General features: G+C 36.6%; 1 protein-coding gene across 3 annotated transcripts; it reads left to right on the forward strand.

The window, feature by feature from the left end:
• The first annotated feature begins 1207 nt into the window (after positions 1–1207).
• Positions 1208–21476, forward strand: LOC107219369 (zinc finger C2HC domain-containing protein 1C). 3 transcript variants are annotated; one of them, XM_046738782.1, is made up of 9 exons: positions 1208–1327; positions 5692–5786; positions 10845–11036; positions 13379–13720; positions 15167–15498; positions 16228–16348; positions 17064–17308; positions 19886–20075; positions 20782–21476. In XM_046738782.1, the coding sequence occupies exons 2-9, from the start codon at positions 5745–5747 to the stop codon at positions 21073–21075; spliced, it is 1758 nt and encodes a 585-aa protein (XP_046594738.1). In that variant the 5' UTR covers positions 1208–1327; positions 5692–5744; the 3' UTR covers positions 21076–21476. The 3 variants fall into 3 exon arrangements, with proteins under 3 accessions (XP_046594738.1, XP_046594739.1, XP_046594737.1); XM_046738783.1 differs by having other exon boundaries at positions 5692–5780; XM_046738781.1 differs by lacking the exons at positions 1208–1327; positions 5692–5786 and adding an exon at positions 8118–8821.
• Positions 21477–21939: the final 463 nt, after the last annotated feature.

A 21939-nucleotide genomic window follows, 5' to 3' on the forward strand; every position in this document is an offset into this window, starting at 1 on the left:
TTGCCATTCTATGAAATTTGTATGAAAAAGAATAGGTGGAATAATTTAGTTTACATAGATTATAAAAATTATAACATGCAACAAGATTTTCATAATAATTTTACGAGTTTGAAGTTATCTTTAATCGAGACTTTTTATAGCGTTGAGTCGGTTCCGTCTATATAACTTTGAATTGTTTATTTTTCAACAGGGTTAGTCATATGATTATACTCGCGATTTGTGTGCTAAATTATAATTACGATATTGATTTTATGAGATTAAGTGGTGATTAATCGCTCGCCATCCGCCACAACTCTACATTACAATTTATTATTATTCTCACAATATAAAATGACTAGTAGCGACGAATATTCTCCTGCATCCAATCAAATATTGAGAATGAACGGCTTGTGTCCAGTCATGTTACCGGTAATAATTTCTACTTCTATGTTGTACGTAAAAAATCTTACAACTCTTCAGCACGTTTCGTCGCAAAGTCCGTCTTTTATACCTCAATTCCTAATCAACATAACACTTCACTAATTTTAAAAATCAACATCCGGGCTGGTAGTCTAGGAAATCTCAGAGAATTCAAATATTCTATTTGAGAATTCAACTCGCGAAGCTTACAAATCCTGCATGCCAGATTTTTCATTACTTTCAACCTTCCGCCTTCTTCAGACCAAATGTTTTACCAAAATTCCGCGAAGTCAAACGATGATCGAGAACCCCAAATTTATCCACGTTCAAAAATTATCTGACCTTACAACAATCTCTACCAACAACTACACAGAATCCATGTTACGAAACCTTCGTAATTTATAACGCAAAATTTGAATATATTTAGTAAGAATTACAAATTATCGATCGATCCAACAAAACAACAATCATTTAAAATTCACGTGTACGTTACGGACCAATCGTGGAAGCAGCCACGTTAATCACGAACAATTTAATACGCCCAGTATTATTTCCAACGACTTAAACTGAAACTTATTTATTTTTACGTTGTTCTAAAAAACAAATAATCAAAAAACAATAAGAATATACGGGAATCCCGTACTTTTCCAGCCTTTGTAGACTCCCTCCCTCCCCCCTCCAAAAAAAAACCCCTTCGTCCTCAAGCCCTAATTAGTTGATAATCTTCCATATGTGGTCCTGTCGTCTCCGCGATTGTCGATCTCCTTTCCTCTTTCTTGGCCGCTGGAGAAAGAGAAAAATACAGAAGGAGATCGAGGCAGAGAGAGGGAAGAGGAACGGCACGATTCTCAGTGCTAGATCGGTTCTCTCTTCGCGAGGACGCGTCACGAACGGCTTGTGTTGTTTCGTAGGAACTCGCTGCCAGTCGGTGAGTAGGTCACAACTCGTAATAATGTATTAAATAATTTGCCGGAGCCTACTTTCACCGACGCCATGCATGTTCATTGTTTATTTCATTAAATCTTATATCAGTGCGTCAAAACAATAGTATTTGCAATTGGTATTAGTGAAATCTATGGCCAAATTTTAATGGAGTTTTCCACGTGAAATATTCATGATATTTTTACACTTGCCTGTGACTTGTCTGTAAAACTGAAGAATATTTTATTTCATTGATATTAGACATTTTTGTAGACAATTTTCGCAATGAAATCTGTCATCTTTCGTTTCAAGCATAAATTCTCATACGAAACCCTTTAAATTTGTATTACCCTTTGAAATTTATTTTACGAACAATTTATCTGATCATTACATTTGATAAATAATTGCTTTACCTTAGAAATTACAAATCTTTATCAAATCACGTGTGGTTTTTTTGGACAAGAAAGAACGAAGCTCTGATCGATTTTCGAAATAAATTACTCAGTGTTGACATATTCTGTTTAGTAACATCTGATCGGAATTTCATTAGAACACTGTCGAATTAAGAAGTCGATTCAAAACGAAAAACTTGCACTGTAGCTCTTGTATAAAATGTGCGTATTTTTACGTTCTTCCGATCTCAGGAAAATATTTGTAGCTCGCAAATATATTTGTCAAATAATGAGCCAACGTGGGATCGACTCCTGACGATATAAACGAAGAGTTGATGATTTTCAATTCACCAACGTTCCAAAATGAATCCTTAAGTTGGTCGTTTCTTGAAAATCGAATAATGCTTGTAGTTTGAGGTCAGAGACTTGATTAAAAATTTCTGAGCTAAAAATAATTTCGTAATAAGTAATCTTTAGTGCCAATTTGTATCAATTACTTGTTAATTTACTTGATTAGATTATTAACTCGAATTAATTCACGTTGCAAGAACCATGCATACGTGCAATTTTTCGTTTCATATATTGCGGTGTTTTTTCAAGACATCTAGAGGCGACCAAGGCAAAGTGGGACAGGTAGAATATTTAATGAGAAATTTAATGAAATTTAATTAACAAATTTAATATTTCACCTTTATTAATTAAATTTTGTGTTATGCCCGACTTTACTGCGCTTTGCTGTGTATGCGTAGGCTTAATTATTTACATATAACTTACACGATTTATAATTACCGTATCACAATGTTATATCCGGCATGATGTGAGTAATTTAGTAACAGTTGAGAAAAGTTTCAGACACGGTAAATCGATTCGATTCACGCTAATTCCTGCATCGTGAAGTTTACAAAGCAAAGTATCCATTTCACAAATGTCTTTAATTAATTCAGCTAAATCTCAAAGCAAGTATAAAATCACCAGCGTTAATTAACAAGTTAGAAAATAAATATTCTCGAACGTGGTTATCGCAGTGGATGTAATGTGAAATTTTCAGCACGTTCATATAAAACCTGAGAAAAAATCTTCACTCCGACATATATTCCTAAGATGAAAGTTTAAAAAGCCAGTCGCGACAAATCTGCTTTAAAGCATTCAAATGTATCTCATAGATTGTTATGAGGTCAATTTGAAATTAAAGTCTAAAACATGGATTCAAAGTAACGCAGTTCAAGGAATCTTTTAAATATGGTTACGGTTTTACAGAGGCACGTGTATTGTTTAATTTGCCTAATTATATCGCGTGCGTTCACTCGGTTAAGAGATAGTTACATTAAATGATGACGTGATACGCCCCGTATACGGTAATGATATACAGCCAAATTGATTTTTGTAAACCGCTAGTCGCCACGCCGTCTAACAGTTCGTTTAAGGCCAGGTGAATTTCGTCGTCATTCTGCTAATTTTGACTCGGCAATCAAGCATCTAAATTTTGACTTACCGCTCTTCTTACGTTTTGATTCAAGCAATGAGAAACAATGCGTGAATTATTAGCCACGTTACTCTATCGGCTTTTAACAAAAAATTATATTTTGTTTTTATGCACAGCAGTTTAGATTTTTTTGAATTATTTTTTAGCCCGACCAGCGAATTGCAACAGAAACAGTTTGTAGAAATAGCATTTCTTCAGATACTTTTTGTCGTTTTACAAATCACTTTAATTACTGGAATTAGCGTCAAGTATAATTAAAATTTATTATTGTCAATACTCTCTTTTTTTTCATAAAATTGTTCCTTATTGCATTATTTTATTCTTTGTATGATAATTTGTTTAATACTTTTAATCATCGCTGTACAAACTGTTTCAAAGTGTTTCGAATTTTTCTAATTTACACTTTTCTCGTTGTTTTCTTTTTTTTTTATGTCATTTATGAAAGTGAGTCTCCGAGGTGCAAATATTATAAATTACATTAATTAGTAACGAGACGAAAAACTATGTCTCAAACAGTATCAAAAGTATGTATTATCACTACGGGATCAAACTTTTAACTTGGATAGAATTGTAGAAGAAAATTACCGAACGAGGAAAGACAAATTAAAGCAAATGCTATCTTCATTCCACGATCATTCTCATCGAACTCCGCGTTAAAAAATTCAGTTCGACTAAATACGAATACAAGCTTTCAAGTGAAAATATGACTATGGAATTTTTGTATTTTTGATGCACGTCAAGTTTTCATCAGAAACGAAATTTTTTGGTCTGAAAATTACCTCTATCAAAAAAGTGATACTTTTTCTCGATTAAAACTCTTCTGCATCGTCAAAGCTTGTTATATTTTTCATTCCCAATCCCTTGTAGCTTCCAAAAATGATTGCACAAAGTCCGATCCACTGTGCGTAATTTTTTTCCCAATGAGCAATCGAGTTACGGGACTAATATTCAAAATATCTTCACACCTCTGATGACGTATCGAATACTTGAGGACAGATTGCTGGGTTAAAATCGGTGAAATGTTTCATATAATTTTTTCACACAATAACTACAATAATTTGTTAGCTTCATCGCAAGCGCAAGTACAGAATGATTGGGAGAATATTCAGTACACAGTTTTCTTCTAAACCCAACATAGCAGGTGCCTAGAAATCCTTGATCGATAAAATTTCCTTACCAAGATCTGCGATACTGTGAAAAAAAAAAAAGAAAAAGAAACGATGATGTGAATTACAAAATTATCCCTGACCAAAATTCGATTCAACAAATAAAGTAAATCAGCTTCGAAGCATTACTGCATTGGCTATATACACTCATGTCAGACTGACAATTATGGCCGAGAGAACAGAGGCTTTATTTTTGCGGGGGAGTATGAGCAAGTCATAAAACGAATGCAAACTTCTAATATTTGAGGCCCCACCAGTGTCGGGATATCTCAACGAAGTATTTGGTCTCGAACACGTCATTGCATTTGCCTCCGCAAAGTGTGATTCGACGACCACAGACTGTAGAAACTTAAAAGGTGATGTTGACTCGATGCCTAGTCATAACAATCACCGGCTGCTCGATAAGTAGTCAAGAAAGAAGTTATGTAATGGCATAACGTCACTGTTGCGTTCCGCATTTCAGGCGAACTTTTTTCATTTATTTTATCCTATACAGACATTTTATCTTGCATTCATAGTCAAATTCAAATTCTCAGTATTACAAATTATTTTCGAATAAATATTAAAATGCCTTGACGACTAGTAGTCACGTCTTGGCTGATTTTTAAGTACTATATTTTGATCTGGACGGAACTACCGAAGCCTATTTTTTTGTGTTTATTTGTTTCCGCTCATTTAATTAAATTTTGTACTCGATGTCTGGGACATTTGTATCGTAAACAATTCCAAATTATTTAGTTGAGCTGTGAAGTGAGTCCAAAGTGACGTTAGCGATCCTCTGGCAGGGTTAGTGTCTTTGGATCTCGATTATCTCACTAAGCCTGTCGATCCCTTGACGATCATGTAACTTATCTTTACCTTGCGGATAATTTTTTTTGCTCCTCTTAGAAATTATTCACCATTTGTTAATAATCTTATTCGGTTACCGTTAGTATTCAAATTCCGAATCGCTTTCACAGTATAACCTGATTTTACCAATTAATTAGCTTCCATCATTTATTCTTTGTCACTGCCAATCCATCACTAGCATATGTAACAATTTCGCCTTGTTACATGTGTCGATAAATAGATCAAGCCTGTACATATTTTTATAAGAACAATAAATTTCGGGAATCCGGAGCCCTGTACGAATCACAATTGATTGTGAAGCAAGTTTTTCAGGTGGAAGTAAACGAGAAACGTTGCTTTCAAACGAAACATCCAGATACACACGATAGAAAAAAAATATACAATTTAGTCCCAGCATTAGCAAGCTGTTAAACTTATCGTCAGTTTTCAAGTATATGTCAAACATTTCTCAACCAGGATCGTTACATTTGTGTGCTTTCAGACAATACTCGTTTCTTGTCTTCACACCGATAGACTACTGTAAAGATATTCAGCATGATCATGTCTCAGCCTTCTTCGCGTCTCAAAATGGTACAGGTAAGTTGTATTTATTACGGCATTCGATTCCTACGCCAAACAGATTCAGCGTATTTGGTCTAATGGTTGGAAGGAGGTCTTATTTAGGAAAATGGGTTAGAAGGGTCAATTGCGTTTAGTGTTTGAGAAAAAGTCCATCTCACTATTTTTATCTTTATCGAAGGTAGTGATATGCCGGACCAATTGTTTTTTTTACATTTTACAAACCAACGCCAAAATGTTTCATTTATCAATAGTAAAGTTTCAGCTTTGGATTTATTTAACAACATGAAGCGCATCGGAAAATTACTCCGTTGGGTGCCCATCTTTGGGGGTCGTTTTCACCCCTTAGAACCGTTTGTTAACGGACAAAAAACCATACGAGTATCTCAGTTTTCGACGCGCTACAACGTGCATATGTATATGAACTAAATAAAAATCGTAGGAATCTATCGACCTCGGGTTCCTTGTTAGGAAAAAAGTTATCTTCTACTTGGAAACACCTTTCGTCGCCCACACAACCATTGTCTAGCAATTTCGCAATTGTATATTCACGTCGATTTTTCAATTTTTATTTCATACTAGTAAATAGCCAGCGTCAACCGAATACACGTAAGGACCGGCAAATCCTTAAGATATGAGTTTGTAGAATTTTTCGCGATCGAGAAATGGCGAAGATGACGGAAAAATTGTAACTTAACAAGAGAATTCAATACACGAGTACGTGCATGAAATTTCTGAAAATAAAATAATAATCAAAATGCCTCATCGAAGTTGGGTAGAAAATAGCTTTTTAAAATTGTGCAAATTGATTCGGTTAACCGTATCTCACATTGTGAGTCGTACAATAAGCTGCCTGAATTTCAAATTGCATCGTAAATCTTGTATCTAAATATCTTATAATTCGACCGTATGGATTATCCGTCTTAACTATTACCTTGTATACTAGCCCACGCTCCGCTTCAATCCATAAGTATTCACTCTTGATTTGGTGATGCCGAGGACAAAACCGTCACTTTGTGCCCTTGGCCTCCTGCAGTATTACTGCAGCACTAGCCTCTTTCGTTCACTTATGTCTTCTGTGCGATGAATTAGTGTACCGATATTACTTCATATTTTTAATAAGCATTTCAAAATTTATTGTAACAGTATCAAATACTGTGATCGTTACTGTTTAATAGCAATGCCGTTTATACCTTCGAACACTGGTAGTAATGCAAGAACGTCGTACCTAAAAATCTGGGAAGATGGTTCTGATCTGACGTTGAGAAATTGCTATTGCAGTCAACGTTCAATGAAATTTTCTTCAGTCGCATTATCGATCACAAGATTTTTTTGCGTTATTTACAACGATTGGAAGGATGCTTGAGCAGGTCTGTATTGATCAAGATGTAATTTTTTTAATTCTGGGAATTACTTACGCAAATCGGTGTTCTAAACGTGAAACATGAACGAGTTCGTTCGATAACTTATGAAAAACAATTCTGAGTCAGCGCGTGAAATTTAACCGGAGCAAGAACAAATTTATTTCAAATAGTGGCCGATTCACCAATTTTCAGTCAGCTTTGAGAGTCAAAGGTACGAACGGACTGCAGCTAGAAGATATTATTCAAATCACATCAGAGTGGAAAAATTGAGTCAGTGATTCGTTGGAGAATCTGTAGTGGAGGGGATTGAATTGTAATGTGATTAGAATCGATAATACTTTGTATTAGATATTTTTGAAAAAAAGAATAATCGTAGAACTGTCGCAAATAAAAAAACGTAACATATTTCTTAAGTCAAATGCGTTTCTCTCTGTAGTTAAACGTTACTTTTACCTTCGGGGTATACATATATGGTCGATGTTGACAGTCAGTAACCTGGGTATTCTATAATTCGTCAAAGGACTTCTTTAATCGTGAGACATGTAAAGGTATCAATGACTTATAATACAAACATTGTAATTTAGTTACAACTGGATACAAATCACAAACGTGTTTTGCAGTTAGTTTCGCTCCAACTGAAAAGAAAAAATTACAATATTCACCATCACGAGTTGAAATATCAGGTGAGTCAGTGGCAGCTCGTGTTTCACAACTATTATCTTCCTATACCATTTTTGATGCACAACGATGTGATCTGCAGCTTATCACAATCACTGACACGTATGTCCGATTAATTTGCTTCTAAAGCTCTTAAGATGGAGGGGATTGCACGATCATCCGAGTTCCGCAACCTGAATAGTACGGGTAACATCGTAGTTACAATTCAAGGTTTCGGAGCCATACTCTTACCTCGCGCAAGCGCTTCATTACATCGCGGCTGTCCGAAGGGTGAAAGCGGTGGTAGCAACGCAGTGTGGTAGCAACCCGAATCACTTGGTAGCAACGTCTTAATTTTGATACTAACCAAAGCTGTTATTGCGAGAAAAAGTCTTTCATCATGTAATCATTGTAGGCGTATGGGGTGTCTCCACCACCTCGTGCACGTACCATGAGTACGGAATCTAAAATGAAACACTAACCTCGTAAACTAATCGATTAAATAAATTAATCATAATAAATTACCGGCCATCTTAAATGTATAAGAAAACTCGAGAGAAATATCGTTAACAAGTATTTTTCGACACCAGACGTGTGCTTGAATCCCGAATATTGAAAGTTTCTTATCGTTCTAGAATCAGTGGTAACATTTTATCCATATCAGAAAGCATGAGAAAAGAAAGATAATTCGGCCGATTAACGTTCAATACCTTGCCATGGTTGGTACGAAACCTAATGAAAAATATATAACTTCATCGGATAATAATTTACGCATAATAGACATATTATTGTAAATGGATTTAGTAAAAAAATGATTGAGTGAGGTGCTTGACGCATGTGATATATTTATAAACTTCGTGAGGTTAGCGCTGAATTATCAAAAGAACTCGAGATAAAATAATTTTCAAAGGTGAGATGTGAATTTAGGAGAATGTAATGCAAACTCCAAGCAGTTGAGATATACTTATGGACGTGGAAAATTATTGGACTGCACAAGGATTGACGTCATCTATTGTCAAGCTAAACAACATGGTAAAACTTACGTCTACAGTAACCTTCAATAATAGGTTCCTAGTGACTCACTGTAATTTTTTAAAGCACCACGTAAAGCAAAAGGAGGATAGGATAGAGTGGAAACTCGTATAAGATTGCAACGTACTTTTGCGTACCTTAGACTAGTTGAAGGGTTCCGTAAGGCTCGTTTCAAATGGCTTAGGATTGTTAAACGGAGCCTTATCGACAATGTGGGACAATGTTAGGCTACTCTGGCACCGAACCCTTCGGTTAGGGTACGTCCTGCAGAAATGCCCTACTGAAATTTTCTAAGATACCTCTACAATTCTGCCTTGTTAATCATCACTCAAATGGAACACGGTAATCCACAAACCGCAATTAACACCATTTTTTTGGAAGATACTGCCGTTTTCCTCACGAATAGCAGAAATATTTATGGTGTTGGAGTAAAACTGCACGATATATGAAAGACGTGGGACTTACCTAAGCAATACTTTAATCTTTTTCATAACCAGGAAAAAAAGATTAACAATGAGTCTTGGAAGAAATTCAACATTTATTCTGATGCGCAGACTTGTTTTCCTCAAAAATGAATTGTATTTGAAGTTGAAAAATAGTGCCAATACACAACAATTAAATTTGTTTGGTATGGATATGAGTTCTAATCAAGTCTATGTATATTAATAAATGTTTCTCCTGCGTATAAGTTACATATAAGCTATAACGTGACGTACCATGAGTTGGTTTTGCTGATGATCAAAATGCATCCAGAATACATTCCTTTCATATTTACATACCTATCCGCATAGATTTTAGGATGACTGAAATAAATTGTATACAGCACTAATAAAAATTCAGTCATTTGAATCTCGTTTGGCCTTACAAATATATAATTTAAAGTTTGCAAAATTCGTTTATTTTTACCGATTAATCACCATGTATTTAAGTTGAGAACCAAAATTCAAGTATACATTTACATTAACGATATTTTCTTGCACATTACCGTTGAGAACGAATGTTTTAATACTTAGGGTATCGGTGATTTGAAAAGAAACTCTTATAAAACTCATACCGACGTGAAATACTTGGGATACTGATGAGGTTCGGTATCGATTCGTTGTTTTTATTTCTATACACTCTGTAATAGCTTCATCCATTCCTTAGATGTAAAAATTGATTGCATAAAACGTAGTACCATATATTTGACACATTTTCTCACTCAGAGTTACAATTTGAAGAATATATCGATCTGTGAATATTGTCGAAATAATTCTTCGACAACCTTGTACCTTGCATCGTGTGACACAAAAATTTTTAACTTGTATCGTGACAACCGAACGAACAGAAATTGCAGGAACAAATTATTCGACGTGAATTATCCTGTTTGCCGATCGGTAATCGCAAGTCAAGGTACAAGTGTATCAGAAAGCTGAGTGAAAAATTACATATGATGGGACAATCTCGCCCCGTTATTAGATACTATCTTTTTAAGTAGGGTTCTCGTCACCGAGCTAGATTTCGTATGTACTCGTATACCAGACAATGGATCAAGCAATGAAATACGTTCCTTGTATCATCGACATATCCATGCTAAAATTCAGCGTTAATAGATATCTGATTGGGTTATTATCAACGTGATACCCGAGCTTCGATATTCTGTAGATCCAACTTGTTTTTCTCAACCAACGTAGGTGAGATTAAATACTTATCGTCAGTCGACACTTCAGAGCGAGGAAACTATTTTTTAAATTTGCCATAGTCTAGTTTGTGTATTAGGATATTTACCTGAACAGGACCCATACTTTCTCACGAACCATAGACTTATTCTGATAAAAAATGCTTATTTGATTGGCCTAGTAATTATAGTCACATAAATTAAAATAGTCAATATGATCTGTTAGTTTTAAAGATAGTAATAATTCAATTGCGTAATTATTCAAGTGGGCAAATGATACATTGTTGCAGTCGACAGAAACGTAATTGACACCTCGGATTAAATCGTGAAACAACATCGCCGCTTAACGTTAAATTTCTGTAATAGGCTCGCTTCCAGCAGAAGCAGATGCAGGAAAAAGAGCAAAAGATGTTGCAGCTTTACGATCAACAACAGCAACGAGCTTACCAAGTGGTCAAAAGAGGTAGCGCTGGATCGAAGGATTCTATGTCTCAGCAGCATTCTATTTCGAAAAGCATCACCGCTACACGCACGACCAGCACTACTCAAGGAGGAAAGGTATAAGTCTCATCGTCAATAAATGAAACAATCGATGAGCTTGAATTTAGAGCAAAAGAGTTTTAGATTCACTGAAAATTTCGTTTCAAATACTGGCCAACTATTTGGCATCGTAAGATCTATTGTGTCGTCAAGTAACGATGATTCAGGAATATAATTTAAATATATTTATGCAAAGATCATTATTGTCTTGGGGATACAACGCGGTTTCTGAATTTTCAAGCGACACCCACGGATCGGAATATCCTGTCATAACTTCACCATTTACGTTACCAAACCTTGTTATATGTACGGTGACGCACTGAAACTCATTGGCTAGCACGGGAGTGTCGGAAACTTTTTTAATTTCGCAATAAGGATTCATTTTTTGTTGTCATTACAGAACGTTGCTTACAGTTCAATTATATTGAAATTATGAAACATTTATAATTTGCATTTACTGTAAAATATTCTATTACTTTTCGGAATTTCTTTGATCCTCTGTTTTTGACACTCTTCGTTTTCAGCAATTTTCACAGCTAATGGTAAGTATTCAAAACGTAAATCGGATACGTCTTATTTTTTAGCTACTTTTGTTCGTTTTTTTACTAACACGGTAGCATCAATAGTCATATCTCATTGTTAGGGTGATGTCAGGTTGAATTATTGTAGTTTAAAGTTGACAGCTGACGGGTCGAGGCTTACGGCCAGCAAGCAGAGGCGCTGCCGATTCATTCTATGATTCGAACCTTGATTTTTATTCTTATGTTTTATAAATTTGAAGTTAATTGAAATGTAGAAAAAAATCACTTATTTCTGATCTTTAATTGTGGCCGTGTCAGGTATGCTGACTACTATCTATACGTCTACCCTTAACTGACAAGAAAAATTCGCAGTTAGCGCAATTCTACGCGCAATGCTGAACACACGCAGGGTCATTCGATCGTTGCTGATATCTATAAGCATTTGTGCTTCACGCAACGATGATGCCAGAATACGTATTCCTTCAATTAGTGGTGACTAACGATATCTAGTTAAATGTTCCGCATCAGAGGGCATGCGGGACTGAATCGGTTGCCAAGAAACAAGGTTGATATCCTCACCTGGCGTATGTTACCGTGACAGCAATAATGATCATAATGGCAATAACAGGAGTGACATTGTATTAATACAATAATATTAATAATATACGTAATAGTAAGCAAAGGTAATATCCAGTAATAGCAACAGTTGTAAGAGCAATAGAAGTCGTAACAGTAATATTGATAATAACAACAACGTTATTATTAAACTAAGCTTGTATGTACATCAACGCACAACGTGTACGCCGAGTACATTCAGCTTAACTCAACTATCGGCTTAAGTGGTATACTTTGACATAATAAACTTAAATTTTTAACCCTTATCATTGTTGCATATAATGCTATAATCTTGGAAAATATTATTGCTATATGTAGTTCTGTTTTTTTGTTTACATTGAAACGTATATTTTGATGAACGTGGAAAATGTGAAATTTCCCGGTAAAAATTATTTCTTATGGTTATTTGTGGGCATGATGTAATCAAAAAAAAAATAGTATGTCAGTCCGTCGGTTACAACACGTAAAATAAATTATTATGATCGTATTTTATGAAGCTGCCGCTGTCTCGTTGCGGTCACTGATACTCTATAAAGGAACGTATCAATTATACATATATTATTACAACTCAAGGCAGATACTATAGCCTGTAAAATGCTTCGTCAAAATGACATCATGGCATGTTCACCGTAAATTTATGCATAAAAAATATCGAAAAGAATCCGATTTGATTTATATCGTGAAAATCGTTGATTCATTCCTTTTCCGAAAATTCGACCTCACTCACTCAAATAAATACCCTTCTTTCATCTCGTTTAATACACGTATTCCGTGTCCATCAGTTTCAGAACACTGCCTAGTAATTTATAACTATTACAGAGCAATTGTAATCGTCTTAAACCAAATTTTATTGTTAGTATAGAGTGTAACATTGGTAGTAACATTCTGTTGCTCAGCTCAGTTTTTTTGACCATTGTTTGCATCTCGTTTAGAATAAGTAGATATAGAATAAGACAGATAAATTTTGTTCGATTTGCCGCTGAAGTTATTGTACAGGAGTTTTGCGGTATAGCAATGATCTTTGCTTCTGACAATTTCAAAGAGTTTTCAATTCCTCGATGTAAGTCCAACAATATGCGGAGTGTGAAATTCCTATACAGGATCGCTTACCTGTGATTGTGACAGAATTTGAATTGACCATTTCTTACTTATCAACATCGAACTACCATGACCTCCGGTAAGTTCAGTTCTATACGTACTTCAATAAATATTGAAATTCTGCAGGTGAGACAGATGTTTGACGAACGGCGGCAGACAACGGTAAAAGGTATTGATCGTAGCTATCCATTGGAGCCGTTGGAGAACAAACCCAAGAAGCAGATCGCTGCGAACGGTGGCCACATCGCATCGAAGGCGAATCAGCCGGGTACCGTGATGCGAAAGACCGTCACTGTACGACGTACAGCTAAAGTTGAAGGCAATAGCGGAAATAATGGAGAAAATTTGACGGTTTCTCATCATGAGGAAGTAAGTCAAGAATCTTTTGGAAATGGTGAACAGTTCGGAAGAATGAATGTTGATAGCGAGTACCGTGATGAAAATCATCGAGCACCGCCGCAAAACGAAGTGAGTTTACTCGATTAACTACCAAGTCAAAGTTCGTAACATTGAAGTAACTGAACATTTCGAACGAATGGTTCTTTGGGAACTTGAGGCTTGCTGGTAGTTTGCATGGTCTAAGAATGCAAAATAAGTACACTTCATTTTATTTCAACCTTTATGGCCTTACTTCTTCAATGTTTCGTTACTTCAACGTTGCAAACTTCGATGTATCACTAGACTAATGTAGCACCAGAGTATTGCTGTGTCGAAGTTCAACCCACATGAGTATTCGCGCTTACACGAAACAACTACTCGCACGAGTGACGCAGATATAACTCAATGCACGGAAGTTACTATTCAATATTTGTATACTGTAATTTGACAGTCATCCGAATGAAAAAACGGATAATTAGGTGATTCATCATCAGAAGTAACGTTCCCGAGTTTCTGTTGATTTTTGATGTATTTTCGGCAAGAGCCGTTGATACTATGACAACCTAAAAACGCATTGTGGCCTTAACACTTGGGCCTGGTAACGTGTATTGTTATTTAGCTGTCATTTTGATACGATTGATGAATCGCGCTCAAGTGGCGGCAGGTTTGTGCTTTATATTCGAAAAAATATGACTATGTATTTTTTTCGAAATTGAAAAGCTATATTTTACGTACCAAGACGTTATTTGAGCGTGAGGTACCTAACTCGAATTATATGCACTTTCAATGTCACCTTCGTTGCTTCTCAAATAAAACTTTCCGCGTGGGCGTTGCAAAAAGTATTGTGTTTGACATATGCAGTGATCACCTTCACCCCTTTGTTACGTCAGCATCGGATGTCACGCGAACTCCTTGTAGTACTAATTAAGGGATTACAGGTGTTTGGGTTTGAACAATACTGATAGTGATTAAAAATAACAATGAATATACTTGACGAGTTGATATTGTAATAGATTGAAGTGATAGATTGCGGACATAAAATTTGGATTGATATATCGCTAAACGAGTGGATTGAAAATTGTTGAAAATAACTCGCAGAGTGAACACACGCGTTCTGTTAAAGGGTGCGTGGACGACTAAAATTGTCGAAATTGAGGGAAAGCTTGGGAGAGGGTAAAGAAAAGAGAGAAAAAGGGTCGTAAATTTTCAGGATGTGGACGTGGTGGGGAAATTGCAGCTGGTTACTCGAAAGGTTGAACATAGAAGTAAGGATAGGAAACTGAAGGACCTGGTGAAAGTTAGCAGAAAGCATTTGGAAACCATATGTGTGGTTATAAATTGTCTCTTACAACCTAGAGAGAGTTTTACGACGCAATGTCCAGATAGGCGATGTATCACGTGTGTGATTGCAGCACTTAAATATTGCCTACTTTCCGCACTCGTTACACACTATAGCTGCCTTCTCTAATAATTAGTAAGAAATTGTCTGTTTCAGTGAAATAGATTAAGGAATACACCTCTGCTTTATGACGACAGGTTCAAATCGAAGAAGTTCTCGACGAAGACACGATGGAAAGGAATCAAATGCTGGCGAAAATTCATCTAATGGAATACGATAAGAACCTAAGACATCGCGTTGATAACAATCTGATCAGCGAGAAATTTCCGGATGAGTTATTGGTCAACGTCACTGACAAGTGGTCCAAAAAACCGGCACCAAAGAAACTGTCACAAGCTGAAGCTAGGCTGGAGAGATTCAAGAATGCCAACGCGAGGAGAAACTCTGCAACCTCAACAACGACGACACGGCGTTCAGAGTCAAGGAAACGATCGGAACCTAACTCCCCATCTCCGAAAGCTACTTCTAGGTTTGTGGAACAAAATATTTATTAGGAAAATGATAAGCGTTCAATCTACGACACTTCCATTCATTTTTCACTAAATTGTAAGCAGGTATTGAAAATATTCTATAGTCGTCCACCGTATAACACGAGTAGAGAGCTAAAGCTTATTTACTGTTCATCTTAAGATTTATCGACAATCATTCTCGAAGGGAAGTATATCCAGTACTTTTGTCCATGATTAGATTTTTTCCAATTATCAACCAAACACAGTAGTAAAAGCTATTATAGTTTCTAAAGAGCTGTCAGTGAATTTTTCTTTGTGTTAAATTAATACAAGTGATAGGATTTCGTAAAAATTATTCTTACGGCACTTAGCAAAGTTTTTCTTATGTGTCTACAATCGAATAGTACTATAATGTTAAATTAACAGTACAATACAACAGCTTCCTTATCACAGAAATGTTTCAGCTTTTGATGCGACTGTTGCAATTTTTATACGAAAGTTTTGTATCAATGACTTAATAATAATGAACAGCAAATTTGAATATTATTGTCTAATGGTTATAACATTGTTTTTTTTTAGATTAAGGGAGGACTCTGATAAAATTTTGATACAAACGATTTTTTCGCTTTCCAAAAAGGACTAAAAAGATGTAATTAAAAATTCCTTACAGCAAGATTTAGATTTTGGCAACCTGACCAGGCGCAAACGCTTTAATTCGTAATCGAAATTTTCCTAATTTTTCTTTACAGAATACGAAAAAATATTAATTCTGAGCCAGCTAGCAGAGTGTCTGCGAACTCTTCTGCTAATCCACCAAACAGACGGAGTTTTCCCCCATCACCGTCAAAGAGTCCAGACATCACATCGAAGGTAAAAAAAGTCAATTGATAGTATCTTGCATATCCCTACTGTGAAAGTCTAACAAAACTACTCTGAAATATACCTGCAACAAATTTATTTTTATCTGTTAATGTGGATCAACTATAACCCAACAAATTTGAAGTTTAGAGTAAAACGACTCGTTTAGTACGAAAGCGGGAAGCAATATTTCTTTAAAAATCGAAATGGAGATTTATGATTAAACATCCTGTTTTTTAGCATCAAAATGCATTTTTTCTACTTTGCGAAAGCTCGATCGCAACGATAGAATTTTCAATGAAAAGCTGATGATTCCTATGCAAGAAAAAAAAAACGTCCGGAGTCAAGCGCGGCATTCTCTTTCTGCACATTACAGCGCATAGAGAGACGTTCGTCAGATGTCGCAATTATAAATAAATTGTCACAGTAATTTTGACGTTAGGAATTAGATTCTAACCGTTTATTTTTTACAAATATACGTGTCTCATATTTCTATCCATCTGTAAAATTTCAAGTAATGAAGGCATATAGAGGTACAAGTATTATGTTGGTATTTTTATGTATATAATGATACGATTTATAGATATGAGCTGAGTATTACGTTGGACGTCAAATTTTAATTTTTTTTTTCTATATTCAACCGTCACTACCAACGAAAGCTGTAGTTCACCTATCAAAATAGGGTGCATTCATAACCGAATTTACAAACTTTTGCTGTAACTTGTAGCGGAATTCAGCGAGTCAGAATCAGAGGCAACCGCCGCCAACCGCGAGTCCTTCACCACGACCTTCATCAGTCCTGTCCCAGGCCTCCAGTACGACTAGCCCTACGCGTGGTACGCACTCTGCGGAGAACGCGAACCGAGGAATGGCTACCAAGGCAAAGCATCCTATACGGTCAGCTGAAACGGTATCAGCATCGAGTACGAAAGGACCGCCGTCGGCAAGAAGTGGCCAAAGTGTCGGAAGCAGGTAACTCATCGTCAGCTGTGATTCTGAACGAAATATCGAAAGCTAGGCAACGCCACAACGGTACGACCGACAAGTTTTTGACCTGAGACCACTCCGCTGCCGTCAGTGCGTGGCAATAGGTTTAATCGTGAAGAATAGAGATAAGTATTATAGATTCCATTTCGGTACCTCGAAACTTTCGTGAAATGGCAGTGAGTTGACGGTTATAATTTTGCTGAGCGCAGCGCGTTTGGTGTTAGGTTTCCGGGCACTCGTTGCTTTGTAGTAGGATGCGTAACGAAATAAAAAACAATACGAATATTTTCTCAGTAAAAGCCTCGAGGAAACGTACAAGTTGTACTACTTCTAAATCTACGAGGAGGGAAAGCCGTATTGATGGTAGAAAATGAGGCTAGATTGTGGGATTTATTTCCAGTGCAACTGTTAAACCGTTGCTTTTAAATTTTTCAGGGTGTTATATTTAAATAAAAGGTATTTAAACATAGTCGGGACTCAGAAGTAAATGACGTAATTTTTACCACCAATTTACGCATTCTCTATGATAAAAACAAATGCTCGGTTCAATTTCTTATCGAACATTTAGGCTCGTTGACGAGGGCCTCAAATTACCTATCTAAATAACTTTGGTTGGCGTGAATCGGTTGTATAGTTTCTTTTTTTTACCACTGACGCAAATTTCGAAAATGTAGCTTTAGGAAAAGCAACTGGGTCCGTAAATGTCTTATTGGCACTGAATACCGAATTTAGTTCTAAAGATATCTATCGCCGCGCGCCGTCATCTTGCCGCGACTTGTTCGCGGGTCTAGTTCCGCGAGTCACCGCTAGGTGCTAGTTGCGCTCGCGACACCGGTACTTCCAGCACGTTTATGGATAGCCACAGCTCGCGCCTCTCGCGCTCACCAGAAGGTGTCTCTCTGCCTTCTGGTGTCGCGAATGATTACGTATATGGGACTTGAGCGTGTGTATGTAGTGAACGATGACGTAGATGTGGATCGTGGCGTTAGCCTCACGACAATTGTTGAAGATAATTTCCACAGAAGTCGGGCCGAGTAATGGCGATTGTAACGTAACCGAAATCGAGTAAATAATCATTACCGTTGATTATTACATATTTGTGTCTTTGGTTAGATGAAATTGAGACGATCTTGACATGCAAATTTAAATGAATTTAAATCAGTTCACCGAGCCTGTTTGTTTAAAGCCTATCAGCGGAGTTCGACGCATTTTTTAATGCCGTAATTTAAAAATTAAATCGCTCGATCGCGAACAATAATTGGCCGGGAGATACGCAATCTATAAAATTAAGGGATCCACTACAGTTTCGCGTTGCTCTCTTACATCGACAAACGTTGGTTAGGGATGGGCAAATTAAAAATATATATCTACAAAGATAGCATTGATGACTCTAAACTGTGGCGATATTTATCGAGAAAATAAATATTGATATATCCATATTTTGGCCCAAAACCAGTAGGTATTTAAAAGTATTCTCAAAATGTCAAAACATTTTAGTACCTGTAATGCGGAAAATTAACGACACATGTGGAAGTTGTAGAAAAAAGTCACATCAATTTATTTATGTTGACGATCAATTAAACCAGTATTTGTTTGATACAGGCATCGGAAGGAACTCTCTGATTTGTATGTTCGCCTTTAATGCTGTGGCACAAACATATTCAGGCGCGATGGTGCAGCCGTAGTTTCCAATTTTGTCACTCGTCAGTCCTACCAAACTTTGCGAAATACAGGAAAGCACCGTACTACGCGTTTTATATAATTTCGTGTAAATTGCCCGAGTTATATTCAGAACTCTGAGAGTAACGAAGCATTTTAGAAATATTTTTAAGAGATCGAGTATTCCGCCACTGATACCAGCAACTGCAGTTCGAGGCTGATTCGCCAGAAGCGCTCGAACGTTTTTAGAGTTCGTTTAGCACGCTCCAAACTCCTTAAACTTGACAGCAGTGTTTTTCTGTTTCTGAAACGTCTGAATCCTAAACTTTTATGTCTAGTGTCCCAGACGGTCTGATTTTGCCGACTTCCTTCGTAATCAGGTCAGTTGATTCTCCCGGAACTTTAGATCCTTACCTCTTTGGCTCTGTATCTCATTTCTTCTGAGAGTAGACATTTTACTGCGGTGTTTCTTTGGGTCAAGGTTCTTAATTTTAAAAAGCCAATTTTGCACGTGAGATTGAGGAACTAGTAAAAACGAGCACTAAGTGATCTATATATCGCGCTACCTTTCCTAAACTCGACGTCGCGTCGGTCAAATTTACAGGCAGGCGGTGGAGAGGACACGACCTATTTCACGGGGTATCCTGAGCTCATACGCACGGACCGGGTCGATATTACCGTCACACATTTACGTTTTGATCTTAAACTAATCGTAAAGCATTGACCGAAACACCAGGGTGATAGCACTGTACGATAGAAGTAACAAAAATCTCGAAAGACTGACGCTTAAGGAGATCAAGGGCGTAAAAAGATTATATGGAATTCGAACGCTCAAAAGAATGACTTCACTGTTAAATTGACTAATTCAGCAATTTTTTTTCACTTACGCTTTCAACTTTGCAGCGATGCACTTGTATCGTGCAAGATTTGTGGGCGTCGGTTTGCTCAGGACAGGGTAACGCCCCATGAAAAAATCTGCGTCAAGACAACGCAGAAGAAACGCAAGCAATTCGATACGGTACGACACCGAGTCCAAGGCACCGAACTCGAATCTTACGCGAAGAAAGTTCCTGCAACGGGGAAACAAGCAGAGGTCGGTTATCTACCTTGAAGTTTCTCACTCTGGCCACAGTAATACGGGTCTATTTCTTCCGCTAATCTGCTAAACTCGGTATGAGTGCGTGCCTCAAATCGAGATAGCCTACTTTGACTTGAAAAGGTTAACCAAACATACCGAGCTAATCGAAACGAAATTCGGTAAGCTCGTGACTTCTCCAGAATTGTCCTTTATCTGATTGGCTTACTTTGAAAATTGCCAGAGGAGCTGGTTTGCAGGTTGGATACTCGAATAATGGCTAATATTTGTATTGTAGTTTCAATTCACTGAAAAAAAGTGAGAGAAAAGTAATTATAAGGTAGTAAATAATCATGAGGTGACAAATTTCATACTACAAAATTACATACTACAAAATTACATCGCAAAATTTAGTTTGAAAAACTTGAGGTGATTCAAGTTCTAATATTTAATTTGATTTTGCCCGTTCACACGCAATGCTAACTAGTATAGGTTTCTTTCATTCTTTCATTAAGCCGGTCATCTTGGCTAACAATTAGAATGCGTGATTTATATGATTATACTTTTCATACGAAGTACTCTATCGCGGTAAAATTATTCTACAATAAAAATCAGAAGGCGAATGTACAAAATAATTATATTTAACCAAAGTTTCACGATAGTGGCATCTGAAACAGTGCGGATAATCTTCTTAACGGACTGCCTTTTTTTATAACGTTTTTAGCAACGAGCAAAGGCGAAGAAACCGGAAGTGAAAGCTCAATCAAACTGGCGACGAAAACACGAAGACTTTATCAACGCCATCCGATCAGCGAAACAAGTTCAAGCCCATCTTGCCGCAGGCGGAAAACTTAGTGACTTGCCACCTCCACCGGTCAGTGACACGAGTGATTACATCCAGTGTCCTCACTGTGGTCGAAAATTCAACAAGGGTGCTGCGGATCGTCACATTCCCAAATGTGCAAATATGATGCACAATAAACCAAACCCCAGAGCACCTCCGAAACCGAAACGCTAAGGCTTTCAATTTAAATTCTAAAAAATTCTGGCTACGTTTTACTCACACACATTTTGATCGATTTGTTTTTTAACACTGATTAATTTTCATAATACGTAAATTGCACAAGAAATCTGAAATGTTGAAAAGACACTTGATGTCTCCTTGTGAATGCATGTACGGGATGTTCTATTCGATTTGATATGGATTTCCCCCACATGTCGTTTTTGCGTAACATGTTCGTTTCTTGAATTTCTGTGCTGTCTGGATTTTTCAATTTGTTCTAAGAATACAAATGATTAGAATATGATAGCCACCGAATCAGCCTTTTACACTATAAATGGTCATCGCTACACTTATAACATGACACGCATATTTGTAAGAAATTGATTAATATTTCAATAAACAACTTGGAGCATAAATTGAGATTTGAACTGGCGTGTGAGAATCATGTGGCCTTTTTTATAGGACTGAACAATTCAAGTAGGAGTGAATTTGCTTTCTCGCGTGATCATCAACAATAATGAGTTACTTATGTATAATCTTTATTGTTGCCTTTTGGCTTTACAGAAACTTTTTTACTATCTAGCGTATCTTACTTTAACTTACTTATTGGATCTATCGCACTTATTTTACCATTGCCTGTTATCCTGGCACACTTTTCTGATTCCACCCGTCTCTATTCAAATTCCCTCACGAAGGCCTCTTTTATTCCCCTCTCGTCTGAGATTTTTTTAAATTTTTCCTCCTATTCCCATCTTCCCACATGCTGACTCTTTTTTGCATCTCTTTAGCACGTGTTCCCGCAGTAGGAGAATTGTTTAGTCAAATTAACTATATTCTAAATGAAAACTTCAATAAGATTTTTCCTATCTGACATAATCA

The sequence above is a fragment of the Neodiprion lecontei genome, chromosome 4, assembly GCF_021901455.1.
Source record: "Neodiprion lecontei isolate iyNeoLeco1 chromosome 4, iyNeoLeco1.1, whole genome shotgun sequence".
NCBI classification, from domain to species: domain Eukaryota; kingdom Metazoa; phylum Arthropoda; class Insecta; order Hymenoptera; family Diprionidae; genus Neodiprion; species Neodiprion lecontei.

Bases quoted from the DNA above. Each gene is read 5' to 3' on its own strand.
- LOC107219369 (XM_046738781.1), top strand. From the start codon at position 8,756: ATGGACGTGGAAAATTATTGGACTGCACAAGGATTGACGTCATCTATT. The intron at 13,721-15,166 runs GTGAGTTTACTC...TTATGACGACAG, and splicing joins GAGCACCGCCGCAAAACGAA to GTTCAAATCGAAGAAGTTCT. The intron at 20,076-20,781 runs GTCGGTTATCTA...TAACGTTTTTAG, and splicing joins CAACGGGGAAACAAGCAGAG to CAACGAGCAAAGGCGAAGAA.